Source organism: Stylophora pistillata, chromosome 1, assembly GCF_964205215.1.
Source record: "Stylophora pistillata chromosome 1, jaStyPist1.2, whole genome shotgun sequence".
Classification (NCBI taxonomy): Eukaryota; Metazoa; Cnidaria; class Anthozoa; order Scleractinia; family Pocilloporidae; genus Stylophora; species Stylophora pistillata.
The window spans coordinates 7,473,476-7,491,540 of record NC_142519.1 but is presented as its reverse complement, the minus strand read 5'-3'; the positions used below and the strand labels follow the sequence as shown (position 1 = coordinate 7,491,540).

The following is an 18,065-nucleotide window of genomic DNA, read 5'->3' as shown; positions in this document are numbered from 1 at the left end:
GCCTGGTACGGCCCATTTTAGAATTTGCATCTCCGGTGGGGGCCTCGTTATCCGCCGGTCTGGTTCACTTGGTGTAAAGCGTTCAGATGTTTGCACTGAGAATCATATTTCCAGATTGCTCTTATGAGTCTGCACTCGTGAGCTGCGGCTTGCCTACTCTGTTGGCGCGCCGTGATGAGGCTTGCAGGCGTTTTATATCTAATATCAAAGAGTTTGGCTTCCTTGCACACCTGCTGCCAGAGCCTACGAATGTCGCTCATGGGTACGGGTTGAAATCCGGTTTTTCCTGTTCTCAATTCCGCTTCGTCAGAACAGACCGCCTTAGTAAGTTCGTTACTCACAGTTATAATAGGGCTTGATTGTTTTTGCTTGTTATGCCAAGTGTATTGTGTTCTGTGTAGAATTGAATGAATTTTATTGTCTCCCTTCTAATTTAGTGTTTAAAACTACCTAAAGGTTAAATAAACTGATTATTTATTTATTTTAATTCATTCTTGTTTGTTTACCTCGTTCCTTCCAGCACAATCTCATAGACAGTTTAAGTCTGTACCTTTACTAATCTCCTAAACAAATTTTAGTTGCATGTATTGAATTGATTCTACTCTCTCTGACTGTTAATCAGCCCTCGTCGTTTTTATACGCTCGAATTTTCAAAATGCGAAAAGAATCGCAACGGCACTAGTCTGTGTACTCTCACTTGCATAATTCGTCAGAATCGGCCCGTGGGCATTACCATTGTATAATGCCCTGCTCTGATCTCGCTCTTAGCCAATCAGAAAGCGCGTTATCGGCCACAAGGCTGAGCTCTGTAATAAAATAAAGTGAGAGGTATTCTTACCTCCTTGATTCTGCGTACGCGAAAAACACCATTTTCATATCAAACTGTTTCCCCACTGCGATGGACATTTGTTTTTGTCGGTTCCAGCTTGGCGCGGCCGCTAACCCAGATGCCCTCCTGAGCAAATTTTCAAAATGGCGGACAAGCTAAAGAGAGAGATAAGAGAACCAAAGCGATTCCGCAACGAATACTCAGCATACACCCCTGTTAAAAAGGTCATTTCACAGAGAAAAGATACAAAATTGTATGATGTTGAAGTCACGGAGGTTGACAAACACAACAAGAGACTGAAAATTCACTACGCTGGCTACAGTACACGCTTCGATGAGTGGAGACCCTTCGGGGTTCTGTCCTCGTGTACCGGTTCACAAGAGCCAATACAAAAGACCAAACAATACACAATAGCTAACCGATAACTCCTAAATAAAGAAAGAACAATGGTAATGCCCTTGTGAACCGGTACACCAGGACAGAACCCCCTTCGGGGACGGTGAAGCATCTGAATATTTTCCTTCGAAATTGTATAGATTAGTAGGCTGCAACAAAAATTTATCGGACGACGTTTAGGGTAAAAGCAGAAATGTAACCTGAAAAAAATGTATTTATTCCGACTCTTTCGGAAAATAACTTTACAAATCTTACTTGATTATCTCGTTAGTAAACGATGGTGAAGCGCTTTCCGAGCTACCCGATTCTTATCCCACTGCTTTCACGCTTATAAAACAGGAAACGAGCAAAAGGAGGAAGGTGTGGCTGTTTTGACTAGCCATTTGACGAGGTTCAATCTGCTCCTTGTTCTACAATTTACATATCAAAACAAGGAAATTTGTTCCTCTCTTTGATTTTGGCGGTACATTGTCAATTTGCGCTTGCGTAAGAGAGAAATCGCCCAAGACTCCTTGCTCGTTTTTTTTTTTTTTTTTTTTTTTTTTTTTTATTGTTTATTACACTTACACATGTACTTACACTATAATTACTTTTTATACCATGTTTAAACTACATTAACTTACACTACTTACAATACATATATAACAATACAGTTACACTAGTCAAATTTAATTACAGTTGATCTATTTACCACATTATTGTTTGCATGTTAATTGTCGAGTAACTACTGAGAATTGTGTTTGCTATTTAAACTACAAGGGAATTGATTTTCCAGAAATTAATAAACTGTTAAATAAAAAAGATAGCGAAGAGGTCAAAATACAAAGCTGAAAAAAAAGAAAAAAAAAAAAAAAGAAAAGACAATACAATTTTATAACGACAGAAAAAATTTCCATTTGTTCCTGAACTCCTTCTCGTTATTACAAGTGACAGCAATATATTTTTCTAGATAAATTTTGTCGCGCACAAGTGAGACGAAATCATCGAAACGGCAATTTATGGTATTTAAAGCCTTGACGTATAAAAAATATTTGCCTAGAATAATGAGATGGTTGAGGGCTAAACAGTAGGTGTGACAGCGAATAATTCCGAACATAATCTCCAGTTCTGACAGTGACAGTTTCATATTACTTGAGGTTGAGTACCACTCCTGGAATCTATTCCAAAAAGAACTTGCTTGCTTACAGTTTATAAACAAATGCCAGACTGTCTGGTGCTCAGATGGACAAAAGGGACAGGAGGGCGATGCAACTTTTTTCATTTTATGTAACAAGCTATTCGTTGGTAAAATTCGGTGAATAATTTTGTATTGAAACATTGTCAATTTAATTTCTCTCGTGGCTTTGAATGGTAGGAGGTAGATTTTGTTCAAGTCACTTTTCTCGATGCCAGACATTAAAAGTTTTTTTCTCAGAAGTTGGTGGCGGTAGAGGTTAAGCAGGATACTGTATATTGCTTTACATGAGAGTGAACAGGTTGAGGTAGGAGGCGTAACTGGGTCTTGGGAATTTTCTTGCAATAGTTTTTTCCAATTTTGTGGAATAGAAGAAAGGATGCTATAATATTGCAAAAAGTTACATTTTACATTGAATTTATTGCGAAAAGAATTAAATGAAAGGAATTGACCCTCACAGGAGTCAAAAAGGTCCGAGGTTTGTTTTATTCCAGCTTGATGCCAATGAGGAAAGAATACCGTTTTCTTATTCACAGTTAAAAATCGATTATTCCAGATTGGCTGTGAGAGAACCTCAGTTTTATTTTTAGGTGTGGTCGTTGCAATGTCCTGCCAGTAAAAAATGATTTCTCTGTAGAAAGGAGGAAGATGATTGTCTAGGTCAAGGAGATTATAATCATAGTTGCATTTAAACAGTTCTGTACCGCCAACATCGGCTAGGAGGGATTTTGGTATGTACTGCCATGGAGCATCCGAGTTAGAGCATAACCGTTTTACCCAGTTTAACTTTAGTGCTTTATCAAAGAGAGAAAAATCCCTCATGTCCAAGCCACCAGCTGTTTTTTGCTTGAAAAGGGTAGTCTTTTTTATTTTGGCGGGTTTGTGATTCCAAATAAAGTCGAACACGATCCTATTTATTTCTTTACTGAAGTCTTTAGGGGTGCTCATGACGCTGCAGATAAAGACAAGTTTTGAAAGTGCCAATGTTTTAATTATATTTATCCTACCAACGATGGAGAGGTCTCTTTGGGACCACATGTTCAATGTTTTCTTTAAAGAATCTAATTTGTCCAAAAAATTTTTCTTTTCAGACACTTCTAGGTCATATGTAAAATGCACTCCAAGCGCGTAAACTGGCTCACCGCTCATTTGAAGATCAATTATAGAATCTTTTCTGTGGCTTACAGAGCCAAGCCATAGCATTTCAGATTTTGTTTGATTTAGTTTTAGACCAGAGCACCTTTCGAAAAGTGATAATAAATCAAATAACTTTGACACTGATTGAAGTACAGAAGTACTGATTGAAGACAGAAGTACAGTTGTGTCGTCTGCATATTGCGAAAGTTTGACCTCTTTATGTTCATCTATTGTGATACCTTTTATTTCTTTTGAGCATCTAATACTTTGCGCGAGTAGCTCAATAGCAATAATGAATAATGTGCCGGAAAGTGGGCAACCTTGACGCACTCCGCGTTCTAGATGAAAATGTTTTGAAGCGTACCCGTTATTCAAGACACAACTAGAGATATCTGTATAGAACACTTTTATCCACTGTCGGAGATCAAGACCGAAATTAAACGTTTCGAGGCATTTATCAATAAAATTCCACTCAATCGAATCAAACGCTTTCTCGAAATCTAAAAATACGGCTACCCCTGGAATATTCTTCTCTTTTGTGAAATGCATTGTATCTGCTATTAACCTGATACTTTCCCCAATGAACCTTCCTTTAACGTACCCAGATTGGCAAGGATGAATTAAATTCGGCAAGATCTTCTCCAAACGCAGAGCGATGGTCTTCGTTGCGATTTTATAGTCTACATTCAATAAAGATACAGGTCGCCAATTTTTTAAATATTCGGTATTCTTTTTCTTCTTCGGAATTAAGGTAATAATTCCTTGGCGCTGAGAGATGGAGAGAGTACCGTTTCGAAAAGCGTAATTAAAGCTATTTACCATAAATAAACCGAGCAAGTTCCAAAAGTAGCGGTAGAATTCAGGCGTTAGCCCATCCGTGCCGGGAGTTTTGTTGTTTTCCATAGTTTTTAACGCAATTTCACACTCCTTGATAGACATGACACCTTCGCACGTTTTCGCGATTTCTTCTGATAATGCATTTTCTGTTTCAAAGAACTCAATGAAAGTTGGACAGTTGGGGTCCATATTTCTTGATGAATAAACCTCCTTAAAGAAACGTTCTTCTTCCTCCAGGATGTCCTTCGGGTTTGTGATTTTGTCACCAACGTTGTTAACTAAGGACGTTATATGCTTCTTTTTTTGGTTCCTTTTAACTAAGTTATAGAAATATTTACTATTTCTCTCACCATGCTCATACCAACGCGCTCTACTGCGCACGATTGTTCCTCGTGTCTTGATACCCGCAATTTTAGAAACCTTGAATTTTATTCTCTCCAGCTCGGCCTTAAGGGAATCACTGTATGACGTCCGGAGTTTGGTCTGCAATTTTATCATTTCCGACAAAAGAATTGATTCTTCGTCACGTTTTCGTTTAGCTTTCTTCTTTGAAAAAGCTATTGTAAAGGCACGAATTTCCATTTTAATCATTTCCCAATACAACCCTTTGTCGTTGACTTGTTCATGCTTTTTTGCAAACATGGGAATTTTAAATGTCAACAGTTCCACGTAATTAGTATCTGACAGCAAAGAGTTGTTAAACTTCCAGAACCCTGGTCCTCGAGGGAGCTCACTTTCACTAAAAGACACGGAAAGATCGACGGCGGAGTGATCTGAATAAATGTTTGGAACTATTTTGCACTCTTTTACGCGATCTTTTAACTGTTTTGAAATAAAGAAGTAGTCAAGTCTACACTGTATTGCTCGGTCTTGTTTTGACCACGAACGCCTTCTTAATTTTGACAGACCCGCTCGGGAAAAGGTGAAAATGACGAAGGAAAAACTTTAATTTGTAGTGCGAAAATACACAAAATGGAAAGCCATGATATTATAGTACAATATTTCGGTGGTACATTGTTAACTTTTTATACAGAGAGTCGGCAAAATGATATAACATCCAAAAATCGCACTAGATTTGAGTGGGCCGATGAAGTGGGCGTGGTCACGAAATTCAGTAAGAGACTATTTGTACCCCGTGAGTTTGATATGATATGTAAATGCTTTCTTGGGTGATATTTGGAAGGTTGCTCAATAGAATTGCATGCTTCAACAAAAGTATCCTACTGACATCTCCATTTCCAAAATCAATCATGTTTGTAGACATCTTTCCTAGCGATTTTCATGTCACAAGTAAAGGAAGAGGATTTCTTTTTACCCTAACAGAAACCAGACAACCAATAGTACAATAGCAAAAATGTTGAGACACCTTGAGAAAAAAAAAATAGCATTTCCCTACTTCATCAGATGGTCAAGAAGTGGTTTTGAGCAAAAAACCCGAATACTACCCCCCCTCCCCGATTCAGTATTGTTCATCGAAGTTTTTTTACATGATACTCCTTAGCTACCAGCATTACAAAGGGGGGAATGGGGGGATACATTATGTTGGATCATATGGTGAACAATTATCTCTGGTGATAGTAACATTTCTTAACTCATTTTGCAGCTGCTTGTAGCTTCCATGGCAACGCGGTCAATGGTCTTGATATCGTATGTCGCAGCGGTTTCGGCTGTTCAAGTTTAAAATTAGTTTCTAAAAACTGTAACCTCTCATTCTCGAAACAAATTTATACATGTTACAGGCACACAGATCTATGAATCAACGAAAAACCTTGCCTAACTGTAGATTTGGCTAACTTAACGTTTGCCACATTGTGCTGATATTTTTAATTTCTCGCAAATGGCATGCCAACAAATTCATCCACCAAACTCGTTCACCACCAATTCATAAAAGTAATGAGCCATAAAGCTAATCAATTTAGAGGCTAGTCAATGTCAGTCGTCAAAAATTCAAAGATAGAAATCAGCGGTTTCAGAAGCGAAATCGAACCAGTCGTATTTTTGGTATTTTTCCTTTTGAATATGATGCGCCGGAAATCGCTATTGCTACATAAATCGGGATGTTTTAGATTGGTTTAAATTGATTCGTTAAATTCTCAAAAGATATCTATATCTTCACATAGCTGCTCTAATTCACTGTACTCTTCCTCGCTGCCTGACCTGCTAATGACAAGCGACAGGGTATTCTAGTTGTTCTAATAAATCAACGGTTGCAACTTTGCATTTCACAAGCCACGGCATAAATCCACTCACCACAGGCATCAGATTTTAACAGTGTTTTCAATGACTAATTTGAATTAAAAATAGTTCCTAGTTCCTACCTCTTTAGAGATTTGGCATCTTCTTCCTTGTACTTTGCGTTAGTAAATCCTTAGTAAATCCATCCTTTCGCGGCACCCTCTTCCCTTTAGGAACACCTTTTTTCTCATCATCTGAGAACAGTTTACTTAACGACTCTGCAATCTTGTCCCACTCGCTGGGCTTTGCAGGCCTTCTCTGGTAATTTCAGTTGCGAGGGCGATATCATCCTTCACGCTGGGCCACATAAAAGCCATGATACTGCTGGGGTCTAAACGGAAGAGAGAAAAATATCTAAACACTTAATGCCCATCAAAGGGTTAAAACACACGTACAGTATTTATCACCGCCATATTGGATTTGCTGCCTCTGAAAACGATTGTTTTCAGAGAGAGGACAAAACGCTCAACATGCACTCTTTCGACTTAATTTCTTCTCTGTATCCTGACAAAATAACTACTTCACATATTTATAGCATCACTACGGGAGATAATTAAAGATAAAAAGCAAAGAATCCCCGAGGAAAATGCCAAACGTGAAAGCCTACCTGTTGCCGTCGAAAACGTGCGTTGAAAACGTCAAACCTAGACTTTTGTGGTTTGACGTTCTTAGTCGAAAACCTCAATCTTAAAGTCTCTACTAATTGATTTTTGACGGTTTTCATGAGAATCATTGACTTTATCACAAAATAAGATTGGATTTATCATTCTCTTTGCGCCTCGGGGTTTACAAATTTTTCTCGTATTTCTCTAACATCCCGCGGGGTTCATCAGCCGGTAAACCGATAGCAAGAGTAGTTTATTTCTTAATAGTACAGTCTCAGCCAAAATGACTATCGAACGTGCAGCTTTTGAACTTGCGATTTACTCTAATGGAATTAAGTATCTAGTTAATTCGATTATCCAAATCTTCCCCGCTATTACTAAACAATGATAAGTTTCCTTGATTAAGATGGGAAAGATGATTAATGAACTTTATGAAGATTAACAGTATAGTATATCAGTCGAAATGTGGTGACTCCAGAACCGTTATACAAACGTTAAAACATTTACTGAATTATTTTAGTTGGAGACAGTTTAATTATTTAGTTGGAGACAGTTTTAAAAATGCGAGTGGGGATAAAAATTTTCGACATTTTGTTTATTCCTCTAGCAGATGCCGTGGGAAACCTTTCCAAACCTTTCCAAAGCTAAGGAAATGTCCAATGTGCTTAACGGCTCGGCCCCAAGTTGTCTCGCTGACCTATTCATAAAAAAAGCGACACCCTTCTATGCAATCTCAAGGGCTCCCCTGCCTCACTGAGGTTTCTCTTACCTAAGTTCTAACACGTAAAAAACAGATTTTATTATAGTGGTGGTAGCATATACTCCCACCATGGAACTCACTTCCTGAAGACATTCGATTCTGCGGCGAAGAGTTATCATTACATATTCAAATTTGAAAATTAAAGGTCACACCTTATTTTCTTAGATTCTCGGTATCATTTATCTTAATATTTTCATCTACTTTTTAAAACATACTAATCTAGATTTTAAATTTAGTTTCTGTGGAAATCAGTTCTGTTGCTGGGACAAGCGTGTTTTAAATAAAGTCTTCTTAGCACTTCTGAATTCTTTAAGGTATAAAGATTTGCACATTCTAACGTTACAATTATAATCTGATTAAAGCTCTAATCCGATTTAGTCTCGAATGAATAAAAATAGCAGTATCTGGTTCATATCATTATCAACACTTAAACCGATTTTAAAACGAATTCGTTTACAATTGCAGAAAGCGATTGCAAGCAAACCCTTGAAATCACAATTAATCGATCCTTTTTTTTTGAGAATCTTCCAAATTTCTTTTCTTCGGGCAAGCTCGGTTAAAACCCTGCAAAGCTGATAAAGTAGAGGCTAATGAAGTGGTTTAAACTTCATACTTTATTAAGTGTTTATTCATTTACTTTTCAACAGGCAAGAGGATATTAAGGAAGTTTTTGCGAAAAGCTGAACAGCGAAATGTATGGAATCCTTTCATATGTTCTAATTCTAGAAACATGGAGAAAACGTTCCTTTCCTTTTAACGCGACAACAGCAGAGGTGTGTTCATATCTCAGTACTGCAAATTTTTAACTGGAAACTTACCGATTGATGGTTTGTAATAACAATTAAAGTGAACTGTAAACGCACTTGGCTATGAACTAGTTGAAATAGACGAATAAAGTTTAAAGATGGAGAGTGCAAAATCAAATTAAGAGCAAATCTCCGGATTTTGGCAAAAATTGGATATACTTGAGACGGATGAAATTAGGCTGACCTTTTTTCAACGTCTGAAAAGAAATAATCCAAACTGAATCAATTCTGTCTCCCTCTCAAATCCAATCTTCGATCCCTTTCAAGAACAGAAATAAAACTCGGCCTCATTTCTAGAAAGCGCTTTGTCAGGAATTTTACTTGAACCGTTGTTTTCAAGTTTGCGAAACCGTCTTTCATCGTCCTCGTATACTCAAAGCCGTCTTAGTCGTTAAGAGGGGTTGACCAATATCCTTTTCTTGGATAAGTGCGCTCATATCTCTACTTGCAAAAACATTCCTAAAGCCGCTCGGGCCAAAATGACAATGGAAATAAGCTTTATTTTCTGTATTTTCGTAATAACAAATAATCTGAAGGACCGAGCCTATTTGTACATATGTAGACGTATAGATTTTAAAGACAGGATAACTGTAGACAGGTAGAGGTGTTCGTGCATAAGTTTCCGCTAACTTAAAACTCGACATTGCGGCAACAATTGGATATCCTTGTCTGAGGACGGATAGACTTGATAAGACTGATAATTTTTTTTTTTTTTTTTTTTTTTTTGAACGAGGACTTTTGGGACCTGATATAAAAGGAGTAATGTTGTAGTCAAAAGCGTCTCCCTCATCATCAGCGCGATCAAAGTGGCTTCAACTACAGGCTTCCCTCTGGCAATCTGTCCTTTTGCCGTCATTGCTGCAGGTCGTCTTCAAAGAAGGTTTTAACTTTTTCATTTTTCTTCTCGAGTAACTACAATCATCAAGTCAGCACGAATTTATTTTCATTATTATTTAGGAGTACTGCTTCAGCGCTTCTACACCATATTTCCTCATACTAACCGTCTGACTCAGTAACACCAAACGTCAAATCACGCTAAACTGCTCTTGTTTTTCATACAAGCATTTTTTCTCACTACTTCGAATTTTAATGAAAATTCCTTAGCTCACTGTTACATTCCAAACAAGGCAGCTAAATGTTTCTTATCGCTGCTGCTGCATTCCATATCCTTACCCCCAATCTCTGTCGCCTTATCGACTCTGGTATTTGCCACAACCTCACTCCTGGTTCGTTATATATGGAGATTATTTTTCTTCACTATTGCAACAGTTCTGCTTTAACCACTATTTCTGGATTTGTCTTTCGTCGTACCTCAGCTGTCTATTTACGCCATGGCTTGTTTCACCCTTAAACCCAGGTTGAATATGTCTTGTATCATATCCTTTTCTTTACTACTGCTTAACATATGCCTCAGATGGCAAAAATGAAATGGCGAGAACAAAAGAACGGCGAAAATGCATCGTTATCAACATCGCTTCACATCAGGTGCGTCTTCAATCGATAAAATTCAGGTGGATAAGATAGCACTTTTAATCGAACAGTTCCGTGACATGCAGGCATTCATCTTTTTTGTAAATATCGAGTAAGATACTAAATATGTGGTGTTTTTGTATTCTCCTGGACGTTAAAAGAAAAAGAAAGAAAAAGAGGTCTTTGAATATGAAATCTGAGAGCCCAAAAACTGTCTAAATGACAAGTTGCCCCACCAAACAAACACACACGACTGTAATGATCAAAATGTACTCTTTCTTTCCCCCTCCCCTCAAATCACTTTAGTTTTCCGAACAAAATGATTTCGAAATGATTTTTCTGGTACTAAATATGTTTTTTTTGTGATGGATTGTCACGCAGCCTAAAAACCGCTTGCAATTTGTTAATTTTTCACAAAAGTAACTCTACAAATCAAAACGAGAGGTTTATGCAATAAAAATTTACAACAATCGATGTAACATTCGTTCATTCATTTCATATCTGAATTCTCTAAAGCAATTTGTTCGTTGTAAAACCGTGCAGTTCGGCGTTTTGAGTTGAACTTTACGAATTCTACTACAAATACACTTTCGCAGGTCCCTTGAATTTGAACATTTCCATCGTTAAGTTCAAAACGAAAAAACGCATTAAATCTCTTGGTTTCGAGCAAGAAAAAGCGTCTCATTTAACTACAGTTCAGTTAACATTTTTCTGTGAAAGAGCGACAAGATTCACACACGTCATTGCAGCAAATAAACAAAGAGACACAACTTCAAAACATACATTTGAATTTAATTAAAGTTTTCCAGATACTATTGCGCCCACTAAAAGTGCGAGAGCGACTGGAAGAAGACAAGAAAATAATCAGTGTCATTAAATGTCAAGTTTTCTTCAAATCTATCCAGTTTCAAAGCGTACGCAAAATTGCGCCTTTGATGGACATTAATAAGGGTTTGGGCAGATCGTTGACATGACCGTGGGAATAACATTTGTATTCAAAATTAGTCTTCAGCTATCCCGGCGTAGATCAGCTAGATAAAGCCCTAAGCTTGACTGCTTAGAATATTAAGACGACATAATATGGGAGTTTTGCCATCAAGATGTAGATGCCAGAGTTGAATATCATAATGGATGACCATTGTCTAACTTGCACTTATTGCAAAAAGCTATTCCTTGGCGAAACAGGAAGAGGAGTAGGTGACCGATTCCAAGAACACCTTCGCGACGTAGAAAGATATGACAAGGACGCTTCAAAACCAGTCGTTAGACACTTTAATCTACCTTATCATTCTAAGCAGCATATGGCAATCTGCGGTCTTTCCTTACATTTAGGTAGCTCGGAAAGCCGCAAAACTCTCGAACAAAAGTTCATCTTCCAAATCGGCACTCTTAATCCCACAGGTATCAACGAACGCTTTTCATTCCAATAATTTATTCGTGTTTTTCTCGTCCGGCCATGCCGCAACCAATAGCGTAGATTCACTTTCTGCATATATATCACACACAACCCACAATTCGTCCATTTGCTCTGACGAAAGGCTAACGCTCGAAACGCTAGCTTTTCAACTCTTCACGGTGGCCAATTTACAATTTCAACTTAGTTGATATTACCAAATTACATTTAAGAATATACTTGTTTACCATAATGCAACTGGTTAAACCAAGGGAAGTTTAGATTTTATTGGTATCTGGTGCAGTCAAGTAACAAATAAATACAAAGGGGTACCAGAGGATATTATAGAACAAAACAAAAAACAAAAAAAAAACAAAAACTAATACATGTCTGAGATAGATCATCAACTCATCGCTGTCAATAGCAACCGCACAATGATGAGTTTCGTCATATTTTTAACGTAGCTCCTAGTTTCAGGTTCTTCCCCTACTGATTCGCCCTCATCTCAACGAGTGAAAAATCTAAAGCGGTTATTCTCTTTATTTCTATGTAAGATCTCGTCTAAAAAAGAAATTTGAAATGTATTCAGAAAAGCATTTTCTTAAGATGACTTTTCCTTCCCTTTTAAAAGTAATCCTGCTCCTTGTTGATTTCCGTCAATACCTTTTATCCAATGGACGGTTTCATTTGCAGGCTCCCGGATACACCATAGCACACATTTCTTGACATTTCATGATGGTGGGTGATTCTTGGTTAGGAAAAGCAACAAAGTGGGTATTACTATTAACTATTGCCGGGAATTTGTGGAATCTTCCTTTTGTCAGAAGCGAAGCTTGCAATTCCAACTTAAAAAGTAAGTAGTGAAACTTTCTGGCACGAAGAGTATGGCCTATTCTTTTGAACTTTATTTTTGGCTTAAAATTTGACCTCAGTTGGGGTAGAGATCTATTAAATTTGTTTTACACACTAATTTTATATCTTGCACAGTAAGACCCGTTGTCGACATCACTTCAAATTCGGAAAATTACAGTCTAGCCGTTGGTGCCTCCGTAACCCTGACATGTACAGCGGAACCGAGAACAATAGATGCAGGATATCTGGATAGATGGGTGAAGTATATTCAGTGGTACGACCCACAGGATAGAGAAGTCGGAGCAAAGTGTCAGCAGCCTTCAAGTATACATCAATATAAACGTACACTAAGCTGCCCATTGGTACTTAGAAATTTGACAGTTGACGAATTTGGAATCTACACTTGCCAAGCCGGCAATCCTTATAAGAATCACTGCACAAGGCAATTATTTGCGATGGGTAAGTATTTTCATCATACCTACGCGTACGCATTACGGTAAACATGCTACGTTTCTTGTTTGGGTTCAGGTGGGTATTTTTTTTTCCTTTTTTTAACTAAAGTAATGAACAGATAAAGCGCTTTGTTGATGAAATAATTATATAAATAAACAAATTACCTACGTGTGATTGGATGAAAACGAGTGCATTTTTCATGTAACAAGAGTGCAAAGTTAAAGCACGAGTGCAAATTACATGTAAAGCAATGCTCGGAAATCCTTACCAGTCGGAGAAAAAATTGTTTTAAAACAGTTACAAATTTCTGAGATATGAACGGTAACAAGCTGCCAAATTTTAAGAAAAATTGTGCTTGGGAAATTTTTGGAGAAGAACTTGTCGAGATGGAAGAAAAACCAGGGGAAACATCTTCAGAAATAGAAATCCGGTTTTGAAAGACGGATAAGCCCATACTTATCGGCGCCGAAGCAAGGGCACAAAAATTTAAATGTGGTTGTAAAAACAAATTGACCACTGATTTTTCCATTTTTTATAACCTTATTGACCAAAGAAACGACGCCGGAAATGTTGAAAACTTGACAGTGAACCACTCGGTTAACGTTGTACCTAGTGGTTTCACTTTAGTTTTGAACATTGTTGACCTCCAGTCATACTCTGTATTTAAACATCCATGTGAGCGAACACTTTCTCGCAGACAGACACGGACGCTTGAAATTCAAAATTTTCTTTTTCTTTTGTTTACACTCTCTAGTAAGCCGACACCCCATGGATAAAAGTTGACCAGTGGCGATAAAATTTATCTTGACTTTGCAAATCAAGAGAAATATACCTTTTGACAGAGAAACAGAAGAGTGGGGATCGGTTTTGTCAATTCTTTATTTGTCCGCGGGAAAGCAGGCTGTCGGAGGCGGACAGTTCTAAGAATGGAAACTAATGTCCATTTCCCGAGGGCGTCTGCTAACGAGAGAGTTGACTGTGTTTATATCCGTTCCCACTTTCCTTTCAGGCTCTGCACCAGAATTCGTAGAGGCTCCAATGAACCAAAGTGTCACGATCAATTCCACTGCAACTTTTCACTGCGCTGCTAAGGGTCTCCCACTGCCAACAATCCACTGGATAAAGGACAATAAGTCGCATCACATACAATCCAACCATACACATGTAGCACGTGCTGTTCAAGACGATATAAACAATAGCAGCCTTGAAATAACAAAAGCACAGAAGAATGGAAGATATCAGTGCATTGCAGAGAACGTCGTTGGTGTAAAAGAATCAGGAGTTGCCTTCCTAATTCCAAAGAATTTAGGTCAGATTTACATGATAAGCTAATATGGCGACTCGGTTTAGGTTATGCTTAGGACCTAACTTCATTCATTTGGATGATCGACAAAAAATTGTTTTAAAGGTCAAGGGCATACTTTGTCAAATAGGGCGAATTAGTTTGGCTCATTCTTTGCGCTAATCGCTAAAGTAGTCCCTTGGAAACAAGAACTATGATTACTAGTTAGGTTGTGCCCCTAAGTCTTCGTGAGTAGAGAGTTTTACATTTGCTCCGCCTGCCTTGCTTTTACAAATCTCATCTTAACATAATATCAATTTCCTCTAACCCTTGAAATTACTATTGTACTTTTTAATAAAAATTACAGAAAAGCTGGAAGACCCAAAAAACAAAAGCCATTCAGCTGGTGCCACTGCAATTTTCAGCTGCAATGCCACTGCTCATTCAAAGCCAAATATGACATGGATCAAGAATAACCCAAGGTTAAAGGCCATCGTAACTTCAGATGCTACAGAATGCAATAGCATACAAAGCATAAAGTTTATAAACGAGAAGATGGAAGTTGAAGGCACATATCAATGCCACACAAAATACCCTTTGATAACTGGAAAGAGGAAGCCAAAATTGGCTCCCTTACACACAGAGGAAGGCAAGTTCTTGAAATCAAAGAAACAGTTCGTACTTTCTTTTCGAAAATATTTATCGACCTCACAAAATTTAAATGCAGGCCGTATGGTAATAAAACGTATAATAAATTCCCATTCAAAGCACTGTCAGTTAATATTTTCAAACTTCTTCCGCCACAAGTCATGCAGTAGGATTGAGTCACCTGTAAAACTACCGATCTAAGACTTAATTATATTTTTGTGATCGCCTTGCCTTTATACTCTTCATGCATGAACGACGTAATTGACGATCATAATAATCAGCCATCCTAAACTCTCCCAATGAGTAATAATTAATGTAACCATCTTCGAATGTGATTGATTGATAATCTGCCCCTCCCCCCCTGTTTTTTTTTTCTCTTTTTTTTTAATTCTACAGTGTTGTAAGCGGAAAGTTGGTCGTAATCGGGCACTTGTAATCGAACGGTTATATCAACCAATCACATTAGCATATTCAAATAAATCTACCAATTACAGAATTGATTACAGTGTCATTAACAATGGCAAACTTCCCAAAGTTGAGGATTTCAGAAAAATTATAGAAGCTGTCTCAAGTGTGCGTTTGTCGAATATTGTAATGGTTAGTTGTTTAACAGTTGGAATCAGAAGCGCTTTTTATGAATACTTTTTGCTTTTCTCGGAAACTGTATTGCTTGTAATTAATTGGTAACAGGAATTCATGTCATCCAATGCTATAAATAATCATGATCGTGATTGACAAATTGGACTCGCACATCGCGGTCGTCCAATTTGGCCATCAAAGGTCTTAAGTTGTAGTTTGATTTTCGTCTTATCTCACAGAAATTACAGAAACAAGATTGCAAGAAAGCCCAACTACTCAGATTGCAATAGTAATCGCTGCAGCTTGTGTGATGGCAACCTTGCTTATCAATGGTGTTTTGGGGCTTTTGTGGTACAAGCGATATAAAGTTGGCAAAAAGGTAATGTTTGTTTTTTCGATTCTCCGTTCACTTTTGCCGTAATTTTTCTTCTTCATTTAAGAAACAAAAATAAAACAAAAATAACATCCAAACATCTAGATGAGAAACTTCGCGTCAAGGCTCTCACTGCATTTTCTTCACTTTGATTCTCTAAGGTGCGTCCACACTACTGTAATGCGTTTTCGTATCATAAAGCATTCTTTTTTATTCAGTTTTCCGTGTCTTCCACTCTAAAAAATTGCTTGTAAACGCGAATGAAAACTGGTCTTAATAGTGGTATTGATAAACGCATCGTTTTTAAAACGCTTCAATTTTTGTGTGGACACATGGAAACGAAGGCTTTTGGAATCAAACTGTATGGATTTCTAAATAAGAATACAATGGCACGGACAATTGAAATAAAAAAAAGAAAATGCAGATATAAGCTTCGTTCAGTTTGCAACGAAACTGACACGTTTGAATATGCTTAGGTGTGCGGGGCTGGAGCTCAAATATCTCAAGTTTGTTTAAGGTACCTCTGATGACTATGCAGTTCTTTGACTGGAGTTGGAAACACTACTTTTACTGGATATATTTCCTTTTCATAAGTATACGTATAAAATCTCAGAAAATCATTTTTTTCACCTACTTGTTCGTCTGACGGTCACTTTAAAAACTACGTACTGGAACGCGCTTAGCCGTGTGTTCATTCGTTAACAGGGACTGCACTGTTAAAGTACAATTACTAATCTATCTGTTAACTTAGGCCGGAAAAAGGATTTGAAAAGATACAAAACAAGGTAATAAAGAAACAGCACATCAACACGCCTCTAAAGTTCCTCATTGGTAATTTTTCTTTCTCATTTAATAAACATCAGCTGGAGAGACAGCAAAACATCGTGAGTGTTCATATGCGCAATGGCAAATACCCAACAGTCTTAATTGCGCGGGATGCTGAAAAGAACCCATCGCTCGAAGCCAATAACATGGAAAGGGTTGAAGAAAAGCTCCTGCTGTGCACGATGGAGAAAAATGTCTGAAATGGAACCTTGATGGAACGAGCTATACACAATCCATAATGACCACAGCTAATTAGGGACTTGTTGTCCCTAAGCTCTCTAGATTTTAAATGATTATTCATTGAAGTAGAGGTGAAAAGTGATGGATTTTTACTGAGCTTAGAGGCACAGGCGCGGTAATTGTCCAACACAGTTCGCCCACACTATGGTAAATAAATGTTTTAGAATATACCATAAAAGCCAAACACTAGTTTATTTCTATCCATATACCGAAAAATGGCTTGCTAATCACTGCTGTAATGAAGCGGACGCTGATAAAAATCGATTCAACAGCGCCGCGTCGGGGAAAAGTCTCATTTAGCGGAGCCTCCAAGCAGCTCTCATTCTCATGGTATTCAACGTCACGTAATCAAAACTAAAAATAGCCTTCGTTACAACTGCCGAACCAACCAATCAGCTATCGCACGAAATTCTAAATTTTTGCCAAAGACTATTGACCACTTTCGTAAATGCCTGCCGGATTGATATTCTTTTGTTTAAATTTAAAATAGCCTTTCTGGCCTCGCTTGAGATAATGTATTCATTTGAATTTTGTAGTGGAGAACGAGGCCAGAAAGGCTAATTTAAATTTAAACAAAAGAATATTAATCCAGCAGCTATTTATGAAAGTGGTCTATAATAATAATAATAATAATAATAATAATAATAATAGCACACAAGCTTGAAGTTTGATATGAGAAGAGGCGTGCCAGATAAAGTGGGTAGGATTGATGATGTCAAAGATTGCAGGAATATTTCACGGAAATGTGATCTGAAACAGCAGACATCCACGTCTGTTCAAACGTAGAGGATCGGGATATATATGATACACCACCCCAAACAAGTGAAACCCTTTGAAAACTCTGTCAAGATTTTCTTGTTCAACAAATGAAGGAAGCCTCTACTTCATGTGCTCGACTAAACTCCTTGGTTCATCTCTCGAAAGGTCGAACATATGTTTTATTAGGAAATGAAGTAAAATTAGATATAATAAAATCATCCTAAAACAGTTTCTTAGATGAATTCAACAAAAACTGACTCGTTTAAGCCGGAATCAGCTTTAGCTAATAGCCGAGTTGGCTATTCCTCATCCTACATAATTTTGTCTGGTTTCTAACAATTATTTATGTAGCAAGCTGCCAGATTCTTCACCTTCGTCAATTTTTGAAATAAAGTGCTCGTGCCGATGTAAA

General features: G+C 37.6%; 2 protein-coding genes across 6 annotated transcripts in view; one reads left to right on the top strand and one right to left on the bottom strand.

Annotated features, from left to right (window-relative positions):
• LOC148741073 (angiopoietin-related protein 7-like) overlaps positions 1-7,455 on the bottom strand; it is a 24,518-nt gene extending 17,063 nt beyond the window's left edge. The window contains exons 1-3 of one of the 4 annotated variants that reach the window (XM_088733492.1): positions 7,216-7,455; positions 6,692-6,939; positions 839-984 (exon numbers count right to left, since the gene is read on the bottom strand). The gene's annotated coding sequence lies outside the window, so the exon portion shown is untranslated. Of the gene's footprint in view, positions 1-838; positions 1,103-6,691; positions 7,135-7,215 lie in introns of those variants that run through there. The other 3 variants (XM_088733510.1, XM_088733494.1, XM_088733502.1) reach the window with 3 other exon arrangements.
• Positions 1-18,065, top strand: part of LOC148741072 (leucine-rich repeats and immunoglobulin-like domains protein 3) — an 18,928-nt gene extending 863 nt beyond the window's left edge. Inside the window, exons 1-7 of one of the 2 annotated variants that reach the window (XM_088733479.1) lie at positions 9,362-9,659; positions 12,336-12,495; positions 12,630-12,953; positions 13,957-14,256; positions 14,597-14,878; positions 15,696-15,835; positions 16,693-18,065. In XM_088733479.1, the coding sequence (XP_088589605.1) occupies positions 12,375-12,495; positions 12,630-12,953; positions 13,957-14,256; positions 14,597-14,878; positions 15,696-15,835; positions 16,693-16,854 (1,329 nt within the window). In that variant the 5' untranslated portion in view covers positions 9,362-9,659; positions 12,336-12,374 and the 3' untranslated portion in view covers positions 16,855-18,065. Of the gene's footprint in view, positions 1-9,361; positions 9,660-12,335; positions 12,496-12,629; positions 12,954-13,956; positions 14,257-14,596; positions 14,879-15,695; positions 15,836-16,692 lie in introns of those variants that run through there. The other variant, XM_088733484.1, reaches the window with a different exon arrangement.